This window comes from Brachyistius frenatus, unplaced genomic scaffold, assembly GCF_029030835.1.
Source record: "Brachyistius frenatus isolate BFR_SWC_R1_liver_20210118 unplaced genomic scaffold, ASM2903083v1 Contig_21, whole genome shotgun sequence".
NCBI classification, from domain to species: Eukaryota; Metazoa; Chordata; class Actinopteri; family Embiotocidae; genus Brachyistius; species Brachyistius frenatus.
In genome coordinates this window covers 5,031,249-5,051,641 of record NW_027210620.1, presented here as the reverse complement: position 1 = coordinate 5,051,641, position 20,393 = coordinate 5,031,249, and the positions used below count along the sequence as shown (strand labels likewise).

At 43.6% G+C, this 20,393-nt stretch overlaps 1 protein-coding gene across 3 annotated transcripts in view; it reads right to left on the bottom strand.

Moving 5' to 3' along the window:
* LOC138619829 (disheveled-associated activator of morphogenesis 1-like) overlaps positions 1-20,393 on the bottom strand; it is a 46,778-nt gene that overhangs the window by 11,105 nt on the left and 15,280 nt on the right. For all 3 annotated transcript variants that reach the window (XM_069696626.1, XM_069696625.1, XM_069696627.1), the window contains exons 2-8: positions 9,429-9,720; positions 6,958-7,047; positions 2,216-2,287; positions 1,783-1,877; positions 853-1,186; positions 621-731; positions 383-486 (exon numbers count right to left, since the gene is read on the bottom strand). In XM_069696626.1, the coding sequence (XP_069552727.1) occupies positions 383-486; positions 621-731; positions 853-1,186; positions 1,783-1,877; positions 2,216-2,287; positions 6,958-7,047; positions 9,429-9,620 (998 nt within the window). In that variant the 5' untranslated portion in view covers positions 9,621-9,720. The remainder of the gene's footprint in view (positions 1-382; positions 487-620; positions 732-852; positions 1,187-1,782; positions 1,878-2,215; positions 2,288-6,957; positions 7,048-9,428; positions 9,721-20,393) is intronic.

Genomic DNA, 20,393 nt, shown 5'->3' with positions numbered 1-20,393 from the left:
TGGAATTAGAGAGACAGCCTGTAAATATGATGCACTCCTATACTAATTGCTTAACTCAGAAAGACCGCTGAAGGCAGTAATGACGATATAAACAGTAAAATTCGAATGTATTGTCATTTGCATGAAATAGAAAATCTAAAAAAAAAGACTGTTTGGAAGGTATAGTTGTGTTTACTAGATGACAATCTGCTTTTTTCTTTCTCTAACTTGAAAGTTTTTTGGCTTTGTAAGTTCAGTTTTTGACTCGTAGTCAGTCCCAGGCAGTGTCCTGGTTCATTATGTCTTCTCAGCTCCTCATCACTAAATATTTATTGGCACCACTCAAAAGGAAGGGAGCTCTTCCCAAAAAGAAATCAGGGTTTTGAGTGAGGTTGCTTCTCACCTGTCTAACGTGGAGTTTTCATGAGACCGTAGTTTATCGATCACAGGTTGGATTCCCAGCATAAGAAACTCGTATCGGAGGTGGATGCGGAACTCCAAACTTGTCTTTATTAGAAAATAACAAAAAATTAGCAGTAGAAAAAGCATGCAAACAATGTTTTAAAGAGTCTCTTGAATGAATGGTCAACTATAAGGACCTCTAAGGATCAGAGGGCTCCTGATAGCAGCATATAATTTACCTCTCCAGCTCCTTGACTCAGCACAGCATTAATAAAGGACATGATGGCTGTTTTCAGGTTGACCTCGTCTCTGTATCGCCCCGTACTCCGGTCCAGATCATTTATAAGTGTCTGAGGAATGACAAGCAATTACAGGAGTTAAATATCTTCAGGCAATGTTGCTTTTAAATTGCTTTATCTGTCGGCAACAGATTTAAAACCACAACTGGGCTCTTGACTCGCTCACGCCCACCTGGAAGCGCGTCCTCTCGCAGGCAAACCGTTGGTAGTGTAGCATGGACTCCAGGATTTTTTTGTGCCCGCCAGGCACCAAACACACAGCACCCATTATCTCCAGGACAGCCACCTTAGTCTTGATGTTTTCTGTGGCCAGGCTCTGAGCGATGATGTTGATGCTCTCGGTGTGAGAGAGGACGTGGGCGCGGCCCTGAGAATTGTTCATCAGGGCTTTGATGCAGCCGATCAGAGACGTGTGGATCTGTGACTCTGTGGTGTCGTAGTCCATACTCTTCAGGAAGTTCAGGATACACGTCAGGCCGTCCAGATCGATGAAACGGGTCACAAACCTTAGAGCAACACAGGGGTCATCCTGGTTTAGAGACAACTTGATTTTATTCTTTTAAAGATGTATTCCCCCTCCCCCCTTTTATTAGATAAAGCCAGTACGAGAAAGGCAGGAAATGTGGGAAGAGAACAGGGGAAAGACATGCAGTCAATGGGACCTTACTGCTTCAGGGAAGTCTAGATCTACCAGGGAAATATAATTATAAGCTAAAATGTCCTCGGCTATAACTGTGGTATCACATATCAAATAGCTAAATATGTCTAAGTCTATGCGTGTCCACTCCTTCAGCCGCCTCTATTTCCTTATGCTATAACTTCATTATCTTCAGTAAATGTAACATTTATTTCCAAAGTGTGTTTGAAAAGATTTCCTTTAATGTACATTTAAGTCAATGAAAAACCTTGAACTGGCGCCGCAGCGACCTTTACGGGTGCTCAGTTTTTAAAGGACTCATTTCCATACCAGGGTGAAGAACAGGAAAGAGTGACAGACGAGGCGAGAGGAGGTTAGATGAAAGGAGATGTGATGATAGCTGGCATTATATATAACAAGGCAGGGATGATAGGGCGGGACAGAGGGAGATGTAGATGTAGCCACCTCATGGGTTGGGTCCTCAGAGCCGTCTTCAGGCTCTCTATGGTTTTGTTCCTCTCTTCCTCGTCTTCTTTCTCCAAAGCGAGGAGCGTCGTTCTCTGTTCAACAAAACAATAAACATAATCAAGAGCCGAATCAATTAGTAAAGGCTGAAATAAGACTCATTTTCTTGATTACAAGCAGGTCACTTGTTAAATTAATTCCCACCGGATTTAAAAAGCAAAAAAAAATCTGCTTACTACTTTAATCGGTTTAAACACCGTCTAATAACATAATTACCAAAAGGCAAATTGCCAAAAGATGAGGTCTGTAAATTAATTGAAGATACAGTTTATGACAGGTACAGTCATAGTATTACGTCACTAAATTACATAAAACCTTAGGGGGAGCAGAAGATGACTATTTTGTAACAAAGAAAAATAATGCCATTACTTACAGCTGCCATTGAATTGAGCTGGTCGATGTAGTATTCTGGCCAACTAGTTGCACTTTTGTTTTCTTCTTGTTCCTGAAAAACAAACATACAGAAAAATAAATGACACTTTGCTGAGATAAAATTACATTTTTTGAAAAATGACACAATAATAAGAGAAAAAGAACATAAGTGAATTCAAGAAAGATGTGTTTGGTTCATGAATATCAACTGTGAGTGATTGGAGTTTAAAAATGTCACACAAGAACGAGATCTTGAAGGAAACATTTCAGAAAGTCACAGGAGAGGACACGTTATTTGGTTTATGTCACATGTTTGAATCAAACTTCAAAGACAGATGAAGGACTTTTTCCCTCTTTCCTCCCATTTTCCATCATGCGTCAGATCACTTGGCTTTGAAAGACATGAAACACACAAACACCAGCAGGAAACAGAAGGTCTTGGGCATAAATAGCCAAAAGCCAAAACTGAAGCAAGAACTCAAAGTAGGGCGACACAGATATTCAACCTATTTTATCCTCCAGCACTTCACTGACTTTCAAGAGATGGTGACAAGTTCCAAAGAACCAGAGCACAGCTGCTTGAGAAAATCTCGAGATTAGCAAATGAATGTTAAAACTGTGGATTAAGGACGCGGCCGGCCTGATTTACGGTGAGATTAATCTCCTGACTGGCACGTTTACATTACATATGAAACGTAAACAAAATAAAACATAAATTCTTAAGATTATTTAATTTTCAATTTAAGAAAGCTGACAGAAGCACAGAGGAGAAAGTGGCTCGACCCTGAACTTGGCTTGGTACATAAAAGGCCTCTCGGCTTTCAGTTTAACTCTTGCTCCATTAAGCACAAGTGAACTGTGACCATCAGAAACTAATTGGGCGTCAGTTAATAAAGGGGCCTGCACAGAGTTGGCTGCTCCGGTCGAAACTCTGGACCTCGGCTGGTCTGCAGGGATTTTGTGCAGCGACAGCCCGATTCTGCTGTTCCACTCATGACCGGTGCCAGTTTGACCAGGCGGGCGCCGGAGAGAGTCCAGTCCATTAGAGGAGCAGACGTTGAGGTGGGACCGCTTCCTGTTACATCTCACAGAGTCCATCTTTTAACCCGGATGTCAGCGGGCTCCAAACACTAACATGTCTACAGTTTATTTAGGGTCATGATGAGAGAGAAAAAGCTGGGAGAGTCTACTGGGGAACTTTTTTTTTTTCCACATTTGAGAAAATAAAGATCAAAGACACATTAGGAGACAGGAATCCATTTCATGTATTTAATGGGGCAGTCTGCTTGAAAGGGAAGTGAAGTTACAGCTCCGTCCTCTTAGAAGTTGAACTCTTTTTTTTGGTTTTTTTTTAATGAAACTTAAAACCCAACTACAAAATCTCTGCTAACAACCAGATCAGTAAATCTTCATCTTGGCATGATGATGTAGCCTTGAAGAGAGCTGACGAGAAGCAGGAAGAAGATTGATTCTCTCCAGCATGATTTCATCAGCTCAGGTGCCGGGCCAAACCAAACAGACCGAGCTTTGACTGACTTATCTCCTCCACGTCCAGCCCGAATTCTCAAGCCAAGAAACGACTGGTGAAAAAGAGCTACCTCATCACTTGTGAGCTTTGAGTGCCCTGATAATGACCCCACCTTCCTCCTTATCACCCCCCGCCACACACAAGCTGCACCTGTGGAAGTGAAGCCTTCCTGTTTGCCTTGGAGAGCTGAGTGCTTCCTTTGCCTCCTTTGCCCACACACACACGCACGCACGCACGCACACACACACACACACACACACGCACACACACTTCCCCCCCTGAGCTCAGATGAGGAGTATGTATCCGTCTGTCAGAGCTGCACAGTCAGCGATATTGATGCCTTTCCTCCCGGCCCCTGTTCTGCAGGTCGATGCTGCACATAAAGCTTTGATTGACCCACATCCTCCCCCACCTTCACACCAACGCTGAAACAACTCTACATGAACTGAACAGAAGCAGAACATGTTGAGATTTTTATTTTTTTTGGGACTATTTGTAATAGGGTCACTAATTGGGGCAGAGAAGACGCAGGCGGATGCATTTCCGCTGTCCTCTCCCCCATCGCGTCCCTTCTTGCGACTGGCTGGTGGATGCTGTCCGCAGCCGAAAGAAAGCCATAAGTGCAATCTAGACTGAAACAAAGGGAGTGTTCGGCTGAAGAGGAAAACCTGAGACAAACATAATTGCTCGCGACGTGGCTTCTCAACGCTCCGATCATATTTATTAGCCCCGTAGTACCAGAAACTTTTTCTACATAAAAATGATCTGTCAACATAATAACACATCATTGGCGGACATTTTGGGAAATACGCATATCCACTGCAAGTTATATAAAAAGATTGATACAACTTTTAAGTCCGTACGCTAGATAAGACGCTGGAGCTGAACTTGTTATCCTGACTTGGGGACGACCCAGTGACGAAGTGATTAGGGTGCATAACACTTGTGCGAAAATGCCTCCAGCAGCTGAGCGCCCCGTTTTACTCCCAGCTGGCCGGACCTTTTGCTGCATGTCATTCCCCAAATGTCTTTCCTGCGTTGTGTCTATATCAACTGCAACTATCCAACAAAAGGCAAAATGCCCCCCCCAAAATAAGACTAAGACGGGACTTACTGGAGCCTCGATGCGAGTATTGATCTTCTCATCTAACTCTTGGGGAGGGGAGGGGGGAGCCAATGTTTATTTCCATTCTTTTGTCACACACTGTCACATTGATTTTTGAGGTTGGCCCAGTTTATTTTGAAAACATCTACTCAATCAAAATGTGCATAAAAAGATCAATTTGTGAAGAAAAAGGACTTTTTCAAACGCTGTGCCATATTTTGTATGTACAGTATGAGGACTTTTTGCTGCAGTGGCTTTAATAACCTCAGCGCCTTTCTGCAGCTGTTTGCTGGGGATTTATACTGGACACACTGACACACTAAATATCATCCATCCACCAGGCTAAATCCCAGAACTCCTCGACATCCAGTTTGTTACCAGATGTAGGAAAAGATTAATGAGTCTGCACGCCATGTCTGCACACTAGTCAGGACAGGATATCCTACACGCATATACCTACGGCCTTGACACACACTGCTGTAAAAATACGAGGACACATTCAGCGGTAGCTGTGTTCACATTGATCTAAAGTAGAGCAGGCGCCTGTGTTTTTCCTGCACGCTGAGGATGAATTCATATCCAGAGAGAGGCGGAACAGCTGACGGTCCTTTTATCAGGAAGAAAGGCCGTAATGAAACACGACACCGTCACAGAGCGGTCGAGTATGTTATGGCTACGTGAGGTGTATTATCTACAACCATGATTTAAAAAAAACAAAAAACTTTTAAGCAGACAGGCCGAGCTGTTCTGTTTTTCATTCAGGTAGGACAATGAAACAAAGACATAACAACCTTATAGTGTCGGAGAACAGTCAAAGTCAAACTTTGCACGTACTGGAGACACAACACTACTTTTTAATTCTTCACTCTTACAATACATTTCAACTTTTCATAGTTCCTGTCACTGCCTTCCCTGTTAGTGGATTATCTAATGGAAGAGGCCAGATTTAGCCTTCGTCTTACTCCCTCTATACGTCGCTATTTTTATATCCACCTTGTGTAACATCCTCCTAAGTGAGTTATTCATGATGGAGCTTTTTCAAGCAGTAAAAAGTTATTATGTAGTGATGGGGAGGGGGGGGGACCTGTAATTTAAGAGATGCGTAAGAGACCGGGGAATATAATTATTACAAAGTAGCTGGTGGTGAAGTGACTGATGAGGTCAGCTAAAGACAAAATGTTGGGGACTGAAGAACTACCTGGTGAACGAATGAAGTACAGAGCAGTGGTGTACATTACAGTAATGAAGCTTCTACATTAAAGGAATACTTTGGCATTTTGAGAAAAAAAATGCTAAATCACTTTCCTGCCAAGAAAGAGAGCGAGAGAGAGCGGAGAACACGTATAAAAAGATTCCTCTGGCAGATCTGTCTGAAAATGTTATCCCATCTACAGATATGAGATACAAAAATTACTGACAGCAGCGGATTACCTCCGTTTAGCACAGACAGAGGACACAGAGGACAACCGTCCTTGCCCTGTCCAAAGGGAACAAAATTCCCCAGTTTTCCCGTCTTTGTGCTACGCTAAGCCAACCATTCTCCGGCAGTAGCTTCATATTTACGATGCCGATATGAGAGTGGTGGCGATCATCGCATCTAATTCTCGGCTGGAAAGTGAACATTTACAAAAATGTCAATTATAATGCTTTTGATGTTTAAAAGCACTGCCGTGAACAGGACAATGCAGATTATTCTGGTTAGAAGCAATATGTCAGAGTAAAACAACAAGTTGTATTTGTAACAAAAGTCAAAAAGACAGGAGGGGGACAGAAAGACATAAACTGTGCCCTCCGGTATTATATAATAACTACTGCCTGGTCAGCCCCTGTGAAGATCTGAAATCTAAAATCTTACCTCACTTTTAGGACTAAACTTTGACTTCATCTCAATACAAAACACGAGGTTCCGTATTATCTCGTGTGTTTCTACTGTGTGGGTAGTGACACACAACCGACGGCAAAGAAGAAGAAAAAAAAAAAGATCATCTGCTTTCCCCAGATACAGACAGCACACTCACACTGCTGTGATCAGGGGATTCATAATCAATAACAGAAGTTATTGATTATGGAGTGAAGCACTGTCCAGCTGACAGGGATGTGGAACTCTTACCTTCTTTTTGCTGCAGTAGATTTGCCATTTCTTCTCTGCAGGCAGGGCGAACATGGCTTCCCTGTGTTTCTCTGTAAGGTCAAGCTCGTCCTGCAAAGTTGAAAGAAAAAGCAAAAAAAAAAAAAAAAAAGAGTCAAGAAACGTTGGCTCAAAGGAAAAGGAACATGTCTAAATAATATGTTTCACAATCCTTTATTGAAGACTGCAGAGAGAATATTATATCCAGGGCCTAAATATGGACAACATTCAGTTGCAAAATTTATCAAACATCATCCTGCAAATTTAGAAGTATGTACATAAATCTATTTTGTTTTTCCCCAAAACAAAAACCAGTGCCAGGCGTAATTCTAATCGAGCTCTGGTTTCAATTCCTGATCAGTTTGTGTTAAATCTCCTTGTGAAATCAGCTGAGATATCGCTAGTAAATTCAGCACGACTCTGAATCAGATCAGATGTCTTCCTGGCTTTAGACGTGAGTAATGGGGGAAAGATAAGGCGTGGTTTGCGCGCTCCTCATGTGGTAACAAACATCTGGAAACAACATGCGTCACAATTTATCACAGATATTTCCCAGAGGCACGCGAAGGGTGCTGTCATAATAAGTGTCTGAATAAGTAGCAGAGAAAACTTGGACAACTGAGACACATCAGCAAGATATGTAACTTTTCAGAGCTTTAACATATTTGTGTTCCGGTTTTCTTCAGTCCAGTCGGAAGATAACTGAAGCTAAATGAGCTCATGTGAAAGAGGAGGTGAAAATCATGAGGAAGCTTTTAAGCAATTTAGTAGTATAGTATAAAAACGTCCAGGAAACACGGGCTGATTGTTTTCGAGTTCATACTGGGCAACAAATCAGGATTACTGTGACTTCATGTGATTTACCCACCAGATTCATTATTAAATGTTTTATGACTCATGGTGGAACTTCCTGTTGGGGTTATATTTGCTAAAGCGTTCACCATCGGAGTCAGAATCAGCTTTATTGACCGGGTATGTTTACACGTACAAGGAATTTGACTCCGGTTGTAGCTTCTCTCTCAGGGTACAAAAAAACAAAAACGGACAGATATATATAGACATATATACAGCTAAGAAACAAATATATAGATATATACACCTAAACAATGGTGCAATTGCAACCTAGTGCAAATGGTGCTGATGCAGCCCTGCAAATCAATATGTGCAATGATCAAATCACCCACAGTGGTTGTTTGGACTATTGATTGATCTTGTGAAATTGGTGCACACTGTCACAAGTAAGTATTGAATGTGTTAAAGGCAAAATAATCTCGACGCTAAAGAGCAGCTACATGTTTTAAGCAGTAGATGTGTAGCTTAAGATTTCGTTGACTCGGAAAAAAAAAAAAAAAAAAAAGGATCTCCGAATGTAGGATGGGGAAAAGAAGCTTCACTTTGAGTTCAAATACATTGAAAGTTCAGAGGTCAGGTTTAAGTGACTGTAACTGAGCAGTTGGCAAGAATGTATTTCATAACGTGAGCCATTTTCTCCCCCAGCAAACCCATTTGGATTATGCACGCCCGCGGTGGCTCCTACTGGGTGAAAAGAAAAGCACGTGTCTGTTTTCTTTTAGTAAACAGAGCAACTGAAAGCCTCCTCGTCGTTACACTCAACTTACTCAATTATGTCTTCATAAAGGGTGGTGGACAAAAACAAGCAATTAGCAGATGGAGGAGGCTGAGACATTAAGAGCTCCTGAATGAGGCCTATTGATGTGCAAAAAATGCCATGCTCAGATTACTGTGGCAACCATGAGAGAGGAAATGGGGCCAGAAGAGAGAGGAGGGCACGACAAATTAGAAGTGACAATAAGACAGAAAGAAAAGCAGACTGGCCCCATTACTCACAGGATAGTGTAAGGGTACACTGGGAGGAAGTGGCAGTTCATTTGTGAATAACAGACGGTGTAATCAATGAGGTATATTTTAAAAGATCTCTTTTGAGTTTAACAAAATGTTGAACATCGGTGTTCATTTTTAAAAAGATCATTAGTTTAAAGTATTTCAGAGTGAACGATTAAGTTCCTTCCTCTTTGTTGGGATGACAGGTTGGTTTTTAGATGTCAGAATTCGTCCCGGATCGTTTTAGGAACGAAACGGTTGTCTTTCTAAACTGTACTGTGTAGTATTTGCTATTTGAGAAAAAGGATTAAGACCACTGCAAACTTTTAGGTCATCCAGCCCAAGTGTGTGGCTCATTTAAGTGTTTTTGATGGTGCAGTCGATTGAGTTATATCAGGGTTTAACTACCCAGGCGACACTTGGTAGTAGGATCCATTCAATGTTGTTAAGGGGTTTGTTGACACTAAAAATATAGAATATCACCAGATTTATCACGAACTTAGTCAGGCGATGTTTCCAGATACATGAACTGAACCACTTCTTATGGACTCTTATAATCACTGCAGTCTGGATTTAACAAGAAAACCAGAAAAGGAAGAAGAGTGCCTTACCACCAACTCGGAGAACATGCTGTCCAGCTCATCATATCCTGGCATCGGCAGTGCCGGCTCCATGGACTGCAGGGCAAAGTCCTCCCGCAGCCTGTAGGTGATCTCCGGGTGGTCGCTGCCATTAAAACAGCAGAAGATGAAGGAGAGGCCTCCGCGGCCACCGCCGCCACGCTTCCGAGGAGCCATGGCCATCCAACGTGTCCCACTGGTCGGGCAGGGAGGGTGGGAGGCTCCGTCAGGGCCTCTTTTACAGCCTCCTCCACCTCAAGAGTTCGGCCTCCGTCAGAGAGTACTGCGAACACAAAGAAGCGACGTGGTGAGTTTTCAAACACGGGCCTCAATTTAGCCTCACAGAGCGGAATGAAGTCAGGACCACTTAGGTTCGTCCTTTTTTTAAAACAGGCGGTCAGAAAAATCAATCACAGAAACCGAGTACATAATAAGCTCGAGAAACACCACACGCTCTGTCAGAACTGGTTCATGAGACGTGTTGTCCGACCACGCAGGACGTCACTGTTGCACACGTGAAAAGTGGAACAACTTGTTGTATATCAAGTGCAAAAATATAGCTATAGAGAGAAAGACAAACCCAGCATGCTGATCTTAACTAACCACATCTGGCCAATCGGGGCGTGAAGTGGGTGCAAGTTTCAGATGGTCGGTTTTGGAAAGTTACGCAAACGGTCACAAACCCGCCTAAACCCACAAGGAGGGAGCGGGTGAGGGTGGAGGGTGGGGGTGGGGAGGGGAGCTTCAAAGCTATCTAACTATTCAACAAGCAGTTTAGCTGGCCCCAGACACACCATTTGGATTGTAATAAATACAAAGACTGATACTTTCTGCTCTACTCGAATATATGCACAGCAACACCAGAGCTGTCGCTTACTGCAGCTGGAAAAACACCGTCTGCAAAGACGCCGAGTTTCGCACTCTTACAACCGGAACCTCCGGCCCTGGTAACGGTTACTGATGCCGGGTCATCGTTTTTGAAGGGAAAGTACAATGCACTTTATCACTGAGGGCAAGGAGTGAAAGATTCAATTATATCGTTTACACAATAGAGGCCTGTCATGATGACAGTGTGATGGTTGAAATGGAGACCATAATTTGCCTGGATTAGTGTATTCAGGCCTTCTCATCTACCCCTTCCTATTCAGCATCGGCTTTCCTCTGAAGATCTAACGAGTCATGATTAGAGGGGTGTGTTTACAATGGCCGCGATGAGAGGTGTGCGAGGCTGCATGTTGTTTTGGAGACTGGCCCGGTCAGTGCTGGTAAAGAGCTTAAACAGACCTTTTTGCAAACCCTTGAGGGGGTGTTACGAGTCAGCCTGCTTACTGTTAAAGTGACGGGTGGGATTTACAACATTTAGAGACCACATCAAACTCAAATATACAACACTTCAATCTTCCCGATAATAATAATGGCCCGACTTCCCCTTCCTGCTGTTTTGCTTCGTAGATATAATGACACATTTGGATTAAAATCTGCAGCAGCTGCAATTGTATTAGTAATGTAGGAAATGTGGCCAATCCTTGGGCTGGACTATTGCATCATCTGCCCTGCCTGTATATCACAGATAAAAATACATAGAGACCAGCTGTCCCAAATGAGCAGCATTGCTGAGGAGGGTTGAGCACGTCACAGAAAGTTCTTCCAGGTGAGGATTCAATGAGCCTGACTGCATTTCAGTAGATTCATAGAAACGCTTAAGAGTGTATTTTAGGTTTCTATGAATCACATTCATGGCTACGGTCTAAAGTATCTCAATACCCAACTACTGGATGGATTGGAGCAACATTTAGAGACGGTGATGACTTCAATGACTGCTGACACTTTCTCAACTGCCATCATGTGGCTTTGAGTCAAATGTCTTTTGGCATCAATTGGCATGAAATTCTGGTGCAGACATCCATTTCACCCTCAGAGTTGCAGACTATTTTGACGAGACCAGACTATCTCTGCTTACTGCTTTCAATACATTTAGAGTCACAGTTGCTAAAGTTGCTGCTAGAGCTAAAAAGAAGTTCAACAAAACGTACGATTTTAAGACGAGACCCGACTTCCTACCTCCCTACAAATAACATAAACACGTTGGACTTGTAACAAACTACTAATCAATACAGGAACACGAAGACAGAAAGACGAGAAAGCTGTATGCTGTGTGCTCGCTGGCCTACTGGCTCAAATTCAAGCCGGTATATGGGAATCAAGTGCGCAAGAACTCTCTGCTTTCTGGCCAGTGAGGATGTAATGTCCAGATATCCACGAGGACGCTGTCCTCAGCATGTCACAAAAACAGCTCCACAGTCTCCCTCCTTCACCAGCGGTGCGAAGCCGAGCATCTTCAACCACAGAGGCTGTGCTGACATGCAGGAATTTCTGGATGTCTTTTCTTGGTGACCGGTGGCCCAATGACCATAACCATGGTTACCATGTCCACTCAACCGTTCCCCGTGATTTCCTATAGGTCAAAAGCTGCACCCAGAACCATTTCTAAATTCAGTCCGGCCGGCCGGGTCACGTCCTCAGCTGTGATCGAAGATTGCGGGTCACTGTTCTCAGTTAGCTCGGGCAACAGACGGCAGCGAAAGTTATTTCTTCCGAAGGAGAAAGTGAGGACATTTCCTATGAGTGGAGTCATAAAAAGTCAATTTTGTGGTCTACCTAAATAAAGCCTGATGTCATCACTGTCCCATTTTAGCCCCTTTTTTGGTTCATCTGGGTTTCCTCCATCCAGCAGCTGTGTTTTTTAAACAAATGTGCAACAGTCACCAAAGTTGTTATAAGCTTCTTCCCAGCCACCAGAAGATCTTGAAATCAGTTATACTTTCATTACTCATCTGTAAAAAGAAAAAAAAGAAGCAAATCCATAGGGACTAAAATCAAAACACAAAGATAAAATATCATTTAACAATTTTGTCAATTTTGTCTCAGGCAGACAATTAATTTCATTAATAATGAAATGTGCTGCAATGAGCACTTAATCACATTACAACTTCTGTCTTCGGGTCGCCAACAAACTAGTATTAAATGGGCAAACTGTCAAACAAAATTAACAATAGTATAACAAATTCCATCATAAGAATAATGACTCTGTTCTAATATAAAGACTAATATACACAACGGGCAGCAAATGAAAAGCATATAGTATACAAGACAGAAGAGGTGCCCGAAGCCCAATGGCCACACGTGGGATAAAGTACACAGCAGCTCACTCTTACTAACACACTGAATAGTGTATTTATTTTGACACATCCTTGACTTTTCCAAATTGACTACTGGAGGCCTCGGCAGCAGCTGCTTGACTTCACGCTCACCATCTATTCTGGCATGAAGAGAAGAAACGACTCAAAGCCCTCTTTGACCATATTAGTCCACAAACCTGTCCATCTTTTCCATTAGCTAAAGCAGACTGTAAACTTTGTGTAAACTCGTGAAGCAGAGCGGGACGACGCTGGTCCGGTTCCAGCTGCAGGAAGCAGGAAACGGGGAAGGTTTGAACGGACCGCTGTCACCGGGAGGACTTTGTGCCGTAATTGCGAACCCTCTTGAGACCGAAGCGCTCCGACATTAGCCCCCGGAGGTTGTCTGTCAGACGGTCAAGGCTCGCAACACAACGGAGGCTTGTTGCAACAGGAGGACATTCCTCCCATAGCCAGGTGAGCCTGGTGACGCTCAACAACACGTACATACAACAACACCTTCAGCCGTCAGCCGCTCGAAACCGAGCTGGTCCACCGATGTGCCAGCCGACAGGTTCAACTGACCCCTGAGCTGCCCGAGCAGTAACACTTAGCAGGATTATTGGTTATTTGCGGGAATTATCCTCCGAGCTGGCACGTTCGAAATGTTAACAGTCTGAAAGTTGACGATTATGCCATGCAACAGCTGCGCTTATACAACCAAGAACAAAGCTGTTTATACCAACGTAAACCGGCTCTCGGACGCCGTCGTGCCTTTCGTAGGCAGCTGCGTACGGTAAAAGGCGGATTCTTTTGCACTCCTTCATTCACACACATCAGATAATTAGACCCGCCCACTCGTATTCAGCCAAACACTTCTCTCTTTGTGCGAGAGAGATTTCCGTCTGCGGACACTCTTGTTGTTTTCTCGACCATGTGGTTGAGTGGATGACCTGGCACGGGTCCAGACTGTAAAAAAAAAAAAAAAAAAAAAAAAAAAAGCATCCCAGTGTTTGCGAAGTGAGTGCGAGGCCGTGCATGGTGCCCGTCCAAGACCTCCCCGTGAAAACCTGCGGCGCTGTCAGGTCTGACCGGAGAAAAGGCAGAAGCCGAGAGGAGCGATCGTGAGCTAAACACAGAGGAACACACTCACGTTACTGAACATGTGTGGAGGAGAGTGAAGAACAGGGAGCGGGAATACGGCGACGACCCGACGCCCTTCATCCAACCGTCTCCGTCCGGCTCGGCCTCTTCTCCCTTTTCCTTTCTTCCGGTGGTGTCCATTTCATTGACCTCCTCAACCTCCTCTTACCGTTCACAATTACAAAAAGATTTTAAGGGTTTGTCGGACGGCACAGTAAACTCCGTACTGGAAATAATGTAGGCCGGTGGGCTGCGGTCGCTTGGGCGACAGCCCATCCAACAATGACCTTCTGTCACAGTTCTTCTTAACACAAAGCAATTTGTGCGAAATCAAATTGCTCATTTCAAGCGAAGAAATCACTTCCTAAAAAAAAAAAAATCCAAAAATCCCCATAGTTCGTATCATCCTCATAGTAAATAAGCAGCCGTGAATTAACAGCGTTCATTAATTGGTGGCTTTGTGCTTCATTTATAAATGCTAACAGGTCAAGTTCAAGCTGATGCTAATAACCTAGCATGTGCTTGACTTGGAGCAGGAATTCAACCTTGGAACGAGAACACAGTGGACAGCAGCGTATTGAAAACAGATGTGCAAAATACCTTCTTCTGCACCAGCTGGCATCTCTCAGCAGATTCGGGCGCTTTAATTTTTTGATAAGTTGCACTAATGTTTGACGGAATAAGATACAGATGAACAACTTTCCCAAAGAAGTCGTAGAGCCGAAAGAAATCTTGAACAAGAATGTGGGTGTAAAGCGAGCTGCAAACCAACGGTGACATCACCCACCGGTTTGCCGTCTCGAGTTCGGGTTTTGGCCGTCGCCATCTTGGGAGCCAGAAGTGACCATATTTGGACGAGACGGGGAGGAGCGACCGGTGGATCTGGCTCCATCCTAGGAGAACACTATTCCCGCCCACCTATAGCGGGAAACCTGACTGCACCACAAGCCTGTCAATCAAACTGACTTTGTATTTCATCTTCAGAGAAGCTGAATGGGAGTCTATGGAGCCGGAGCCTTTTTGAAGCCAGCCAGCGGCACGTGACGTACTGCAGTTGAAGACACTTCCGCATTGGCGTCCGCTTTTATATAAAGTCTATGACGTTAAGACAGTAATGAAATTCAATATATATATTTGGCAGCAGGGTTGCTTCACACCGAGTTAAAAAAAAAACAACTATACTTGGAAACAATCTGTGTGAAAAACCCTTGAGAAAAACTGAATCCCTAAAGTCTAAATAAAAATATAATTTCTCCTGGAAAATATAAAATAATACAGCATCATACTACTCTTATCATCATTCTTACACAATGCCGTGGCTCTAACCCAAGATGGTACATTCTGCCACATTAACAGCCAAAGAGGACCTAAATCATTTCATGTTACATAAAAAAAAATAAAAAAAGATGTTACAGCTGTGAGTAGAAGGTTTGGTTCTGCAGAGTGGAGCTGCAGCTGTGGCTGGAGCAGAAAGGTATTTGGTGCACAGAAGTATAATCTTCTTTTCTGATTTAGGATTTGGGATGCATCAGATTTACGATTTGATGATCATCTCATCACAGCATTTTCAAAGCCAAGCAACTCAACATTGCAGCCATGACACACTGCTCCACTACACAGTGCCTCTCACACTGACAAGAGTTTCATTTGAGAACTATAAACGTGTTCTCTTACGTCAAACCAATACTCGCTGCACAGTTCATGGTTTGGCAGGACAGCGCAAGAACTGCAGGACGCTGCACTCATTTTCAGCACGAGAGGCTTTTGGAGAACCCCAGGACTGTTGTTCTCTGCGCTTGGTCATTTATTTTGGATCAGTCTGGACTGCAGCAAATAAAAGGCACAGGACTAACACAATAAGGCTAGTGGTAGTCCTTTCATCAAAATACACAGCCTGAGCCTGGAGCTGCCCGAGTGAAAATCAATCAGCAACCCAGCATTTGAACACTGGCTGTTTGCTCAACCTTTGAAACTCAAAACTGTGTCCACAGGAGGGGTGGTGGGGTGGGGAGGGGGTTTGGTCACAGCCACAAAACGTGCAACATTAACAACAATCAAATGCAATTGAACTGTAGCGCATGTCGTGCATGTCGGTTTTGTCCCATCAAGAAAGAAAAACAAACAGACTTGGGAAATATCTCCCGTTCAAACTTGGGTTTCACACCGTCTTCATTTTCATTGGTTCAGCTGTGGCGTCTACAAATGACACAGAGGTGTCCATGTTGTCCTGCACAGCTGGACAGCGCACACAGCCGTCGGCTCCCCGAGCACACAATGAGTAAACACGTGCAGACTTTGCGACACTCATCAGAAAATAACTGGGCCATTACGGAAATGCTGAGTGGCAGGTTATGAGGAGATTAAAAAAAATCGATCACTTTTTAGAGCCTGTCAGAATTGTCCTCGATGTGAACGCAGCAGTGTTGCGGTCGCGGCGCCGTTTGGCTGCAATATGTGTGTGTTCATGTGCATTTAAATGACATGACCGGGTGTCGAGATGCGGCAAAGAATTTGCCTCCGGAGCATTAATGTCACATGGCTGAGGGAGCAGCGCTGAAGTGACTCTCAGATTACAGGATTAACATACAGAGACGCTGTAAGAGCGAAGAGGGACGGATAACAGCGCGGGGACGGACAAAGGAAGCGTTTCTTCCACCAGCTCAACGTTTTTATACTCGTCTACAGGGCCGCGGGTTATAAAAGCTCAGTTCTTGTAAGACTTTGAAGTCGTGACCGCTGACCGCAACCGAGTCCGAGCTGTGGCGGCAACGCAAAGAATTTGCATATGCTGTTTTTAAATGATGACATTTTTGCGCGCGCGTTAATATACTCGTTGATTTGAAATAACACGGTTAAAATTTAAAAAAAAAAAAACTAAAATAGGACTACTTAAACTACTTTAATCAAGTCTAAAGCTACATGTGGTTTTAGTCTGTTTTATTGTAAAAATATTTGAAGATTTAGTTTGTCGTTTAAGTCCTTTTATCCGTTTTATATCACTTGAATGTTTTCGGGTTGCATTCTCGTTGGTCGGACCGTAAAAGAAATCTGAAGATATCTCCTTGGGCTTTACAAATGCTATAACAAGAGTCTTTAACAATTTAACAAATTCTTGTGTCTGTTTATCCTTTGCTTCCGTTACTATAAAAATGTCCCGAACCACAATGAAACCCTTCACTCTTCAAACAGGAAAAACACTGTTCTGGTTTTCTATTTAAACAGCTGCTGAAATTTTTTTTTTAAATTCTGTCTGTGGGCTGTTTTGTGAAAATGAAGGTCAGGATGATAACTGTATTATTCAACATAATATATTGGTGCACAATAAATCAAAATACTCTTCTGGTGCTCTGCTGCCAATGCACAGACACGGCGGTGTCTGTTGTGGGCTAAAACCAGCAGATTCCATTAGCCCCGTTACATAAAGGTCATTTAATCCAACATCTTCGCTCATTACACAGACTCATGATCTTCACACACGTTTCATCTGGAGATAGTATCGTGGTCGGGGGTGTACGACGACTGACATGATTGAGCAAAAAAAAAACAACAACAAAAAAACAACACCCCTTGTATCTTCAACCACAGCCAAAGTTAAAATCTGGTCAAAAATGATCATTAAATATAAAGAGAAGAATGAGAAAGAGTATGATGAAAGCTGACCAGCGTATACCGAGTTTGATCTTCGAGCTATAACCGATTGTTGGATCAACAGATTTTGGTGATGATCTGACTCGTTGACATGTTTTGTCTGGCGGGCAACGGCTTTACTTTACAAACAGAGGCTTGTGCAGATCCAGTGCCGATATGTCGGTCAGTAGCGTTGTTTCGATGCCTTGGAAATATTCAGTCACTTGTGAATCCAAAATGCGGTACCCTCTGTAGTTTCTCACGAAGCGTGGAAACGGTCCCTTCAACGGCAGGTTTATCGTCATATATTTGTTTCGACGATAACAATTTAATAAGGAAGGAACTCGAACGCAGAAGTAGAAACTGCGCCCTCTGATCTCCTGTACTTCCTGGATGCTTTGAACAAATCGGCAATGTTTTTAGAAATCGATTTCTGCGGCGAGTTCATGATCATTTTTGCCTTCGATTAGACATGAGAAGAACACATTTTATTCCAAAAATAAGAAGGCGTCTTCTCTACAATATACTGAGCTGTCCATTGGCTTTATAAAAAAATAAAAAAATAAAAAAAAAAAAAAATTTTTTGGTGGTATTTCCCTTTAATTCTTACGTGAAAGAATAATATCACAAAGTAAAAAAAAAAAAAAAGTACATTTATGACTGGGAAGTGTGCAGCTAAAATGTGGGGAGGACAGAGATTAAAAAGTGGGTTAAAAGGCTGCTGTTCCTTCAACATGCAAAGCTTGTCAAACTGGTCCTGCAGACAGACTCTCCAACCCCCACCTTAAACATGTTAGCATTCTTCCACGGGTCAGCCCTTCAAGTGGAGGTTAGACTCGGGGCAAAACAGGGAACTACTTGAACAGGCGACAATATCCTTGCCAGAGTTTCTGCCGAAGTTACTTGGTGATGTTTGTTGGTGATGTTCCACGAAACAGGGGGGAGAAAAAAAAAGAACAGCTCGGTTTAAAAATAGCCCCAAAATATGAAGAGCTCTTGTCGTTCCACTTGTGAAAGAATCAGAACAACAACAAAAAAAAACTGCAGCTTCAAACTCGCGCTAACATTTCAAACAACTCGCCTATTTCAGGACAGCAGCGTTTGTTCTAGGATCTAAATCTGTCACGGGTTCAAGTTCGCTTCATAAATTGCTAAATTGTTTACCTCAGCAATATTCATGCTGTTGTAATTTGCATCTCCTAAATTCTGCATGTGAAGTTCCTAACAACTGTACTGCGTCATCTTGAATCCGATGAGCAGACGGTGGTGGAAATGCTGCGCGTAATCATTAAGACTGTGATATTTAAAGGGACGTTCCGCCCGTTTATGCAGATGTCTAGTCTAGTCAGTCAGGTCTATGTCTAGTCTAGTCAGTCAGGAAACAAGATTTAGGTGGTTTTTTTGGGTGCAGCACGGAAAGCACCTCCTGGCTACCGTGACGGCCCGAGCAGTCGTTCTTCCGGCCACAAATGTACGCGTCAAGACAACGGAAGCCGGTGCAAGAAGAACTGCGTCTGCAGCTCCTTTCCAGTGACGCAGGAAATGTATCATGGAATATATATATATATATTTACTCTCAACGCTAATCGGACATGCACATAAAAAGCAGCACATTTTTCTTTGGTTTTTCATGAGCAGAAGGTTCTTAACCGGATAGCTGATGACTAGAATGTGAGCAGGAGGCTGGGAATCGATATGTCCTCGATTATCAGCAGACGGGAAAGGCGATCGGCGCATTTATTGAATTAGTGTCATCCTGCTTCTGTCGTCATTAAAGATGTGACGATGAGAAATTGAGCGTTACTGTTAAGGAAAGGAAGTGAGTGTTTAGGCAAAGAATGAAGTAATAAACAGCTGGCGAGTTGAGATAGAAAAGCTGCTCTTTGAATGACTGCAAACATTATAAAGCACCAGTAGCTGTCGTCGTGATGTACTGCGGAGGGAACGTTATGATGTGCACCACGGCCAGGCGCCGACTAAGAATAGCCACACATTTATTTCCCGCGTAGTGAAATAAACGACCAGAGGACGGTCAATAATGGGGCGTGGAGAGCGTTATAGTCTTTTCTAGGGTACCCTGAGCGACAGCCTGTCCTTTAAAAAATCCCTACCTCTTCCTCAGTTGCTATGGCAACCCGAGCGGTGGGTGACCGGTGCGGGCTGGGTGGGCGATTTAAATGTAAGCTCCTTCCATTGCACATTACCCTCCTTTTTAATCTGTTCTGGAGGTTTATAAGGAAGAAAATAGGATCGTGTCTCTAATTCGGCGCACAAAAACAAATTACAAAACCATTAAGGATTACAGCGTAAGATCGAGTTTGCCGTCGCTCAGAGACGGCAGGAAATCCTGCAGAGGTACGAAGGCAAGCTGTCAGTCCTTTGCAACAACGTCGGCCCGTCGAGTATTTACATCCGATATGGAGTATAAACGGCCTCTCGAGGGAGGCGGCGGAAGCGCGAGTGGAACCCGAGAAGGATGGGCAGCAGCAGGAAGTGAGTGAGGTGAATGAACGGACCCGCTTCCAAGCTCAAGGTGACTTTCCTTTTCATTGACCTGATCATCTGCACTCCGCCCCCCCTCATGGAAAGAGTATGCCATCCATCCTCTCTCTCTGTCTGACGCTCAGTTGATACTGATAACGGGCTGCGTTCGCCAAACCAGAGCGAGAAGCTGGTGGGAGGTAACAGCCTGTAGCCTCTGTGTGTGTGTGTGTGTGTGTGTGTGTGTGTGTGTGTGTGTGTGTGTGTGTGTGTGTGTGTGTGTGTGTGTGTGTGTGTGTGTTTGAGATCACATATTTCTACCACCACCTCACCTCACCTACAGAGCAGCCTTGTCATTATGGGGGCATTCCCTGCATGCACAGGACTACTCTCCCACCACGAAATCAGCCCCGGGGTCTGATCGGAGGACCCTCGTCATCCTCCCATCCCCCAGTTACTACGGCAACACTGTTTTTTTTTTTTTGTGTTTTTTTTTTTCCCTTCCCTGCACCAACACCTCCTAATTAGA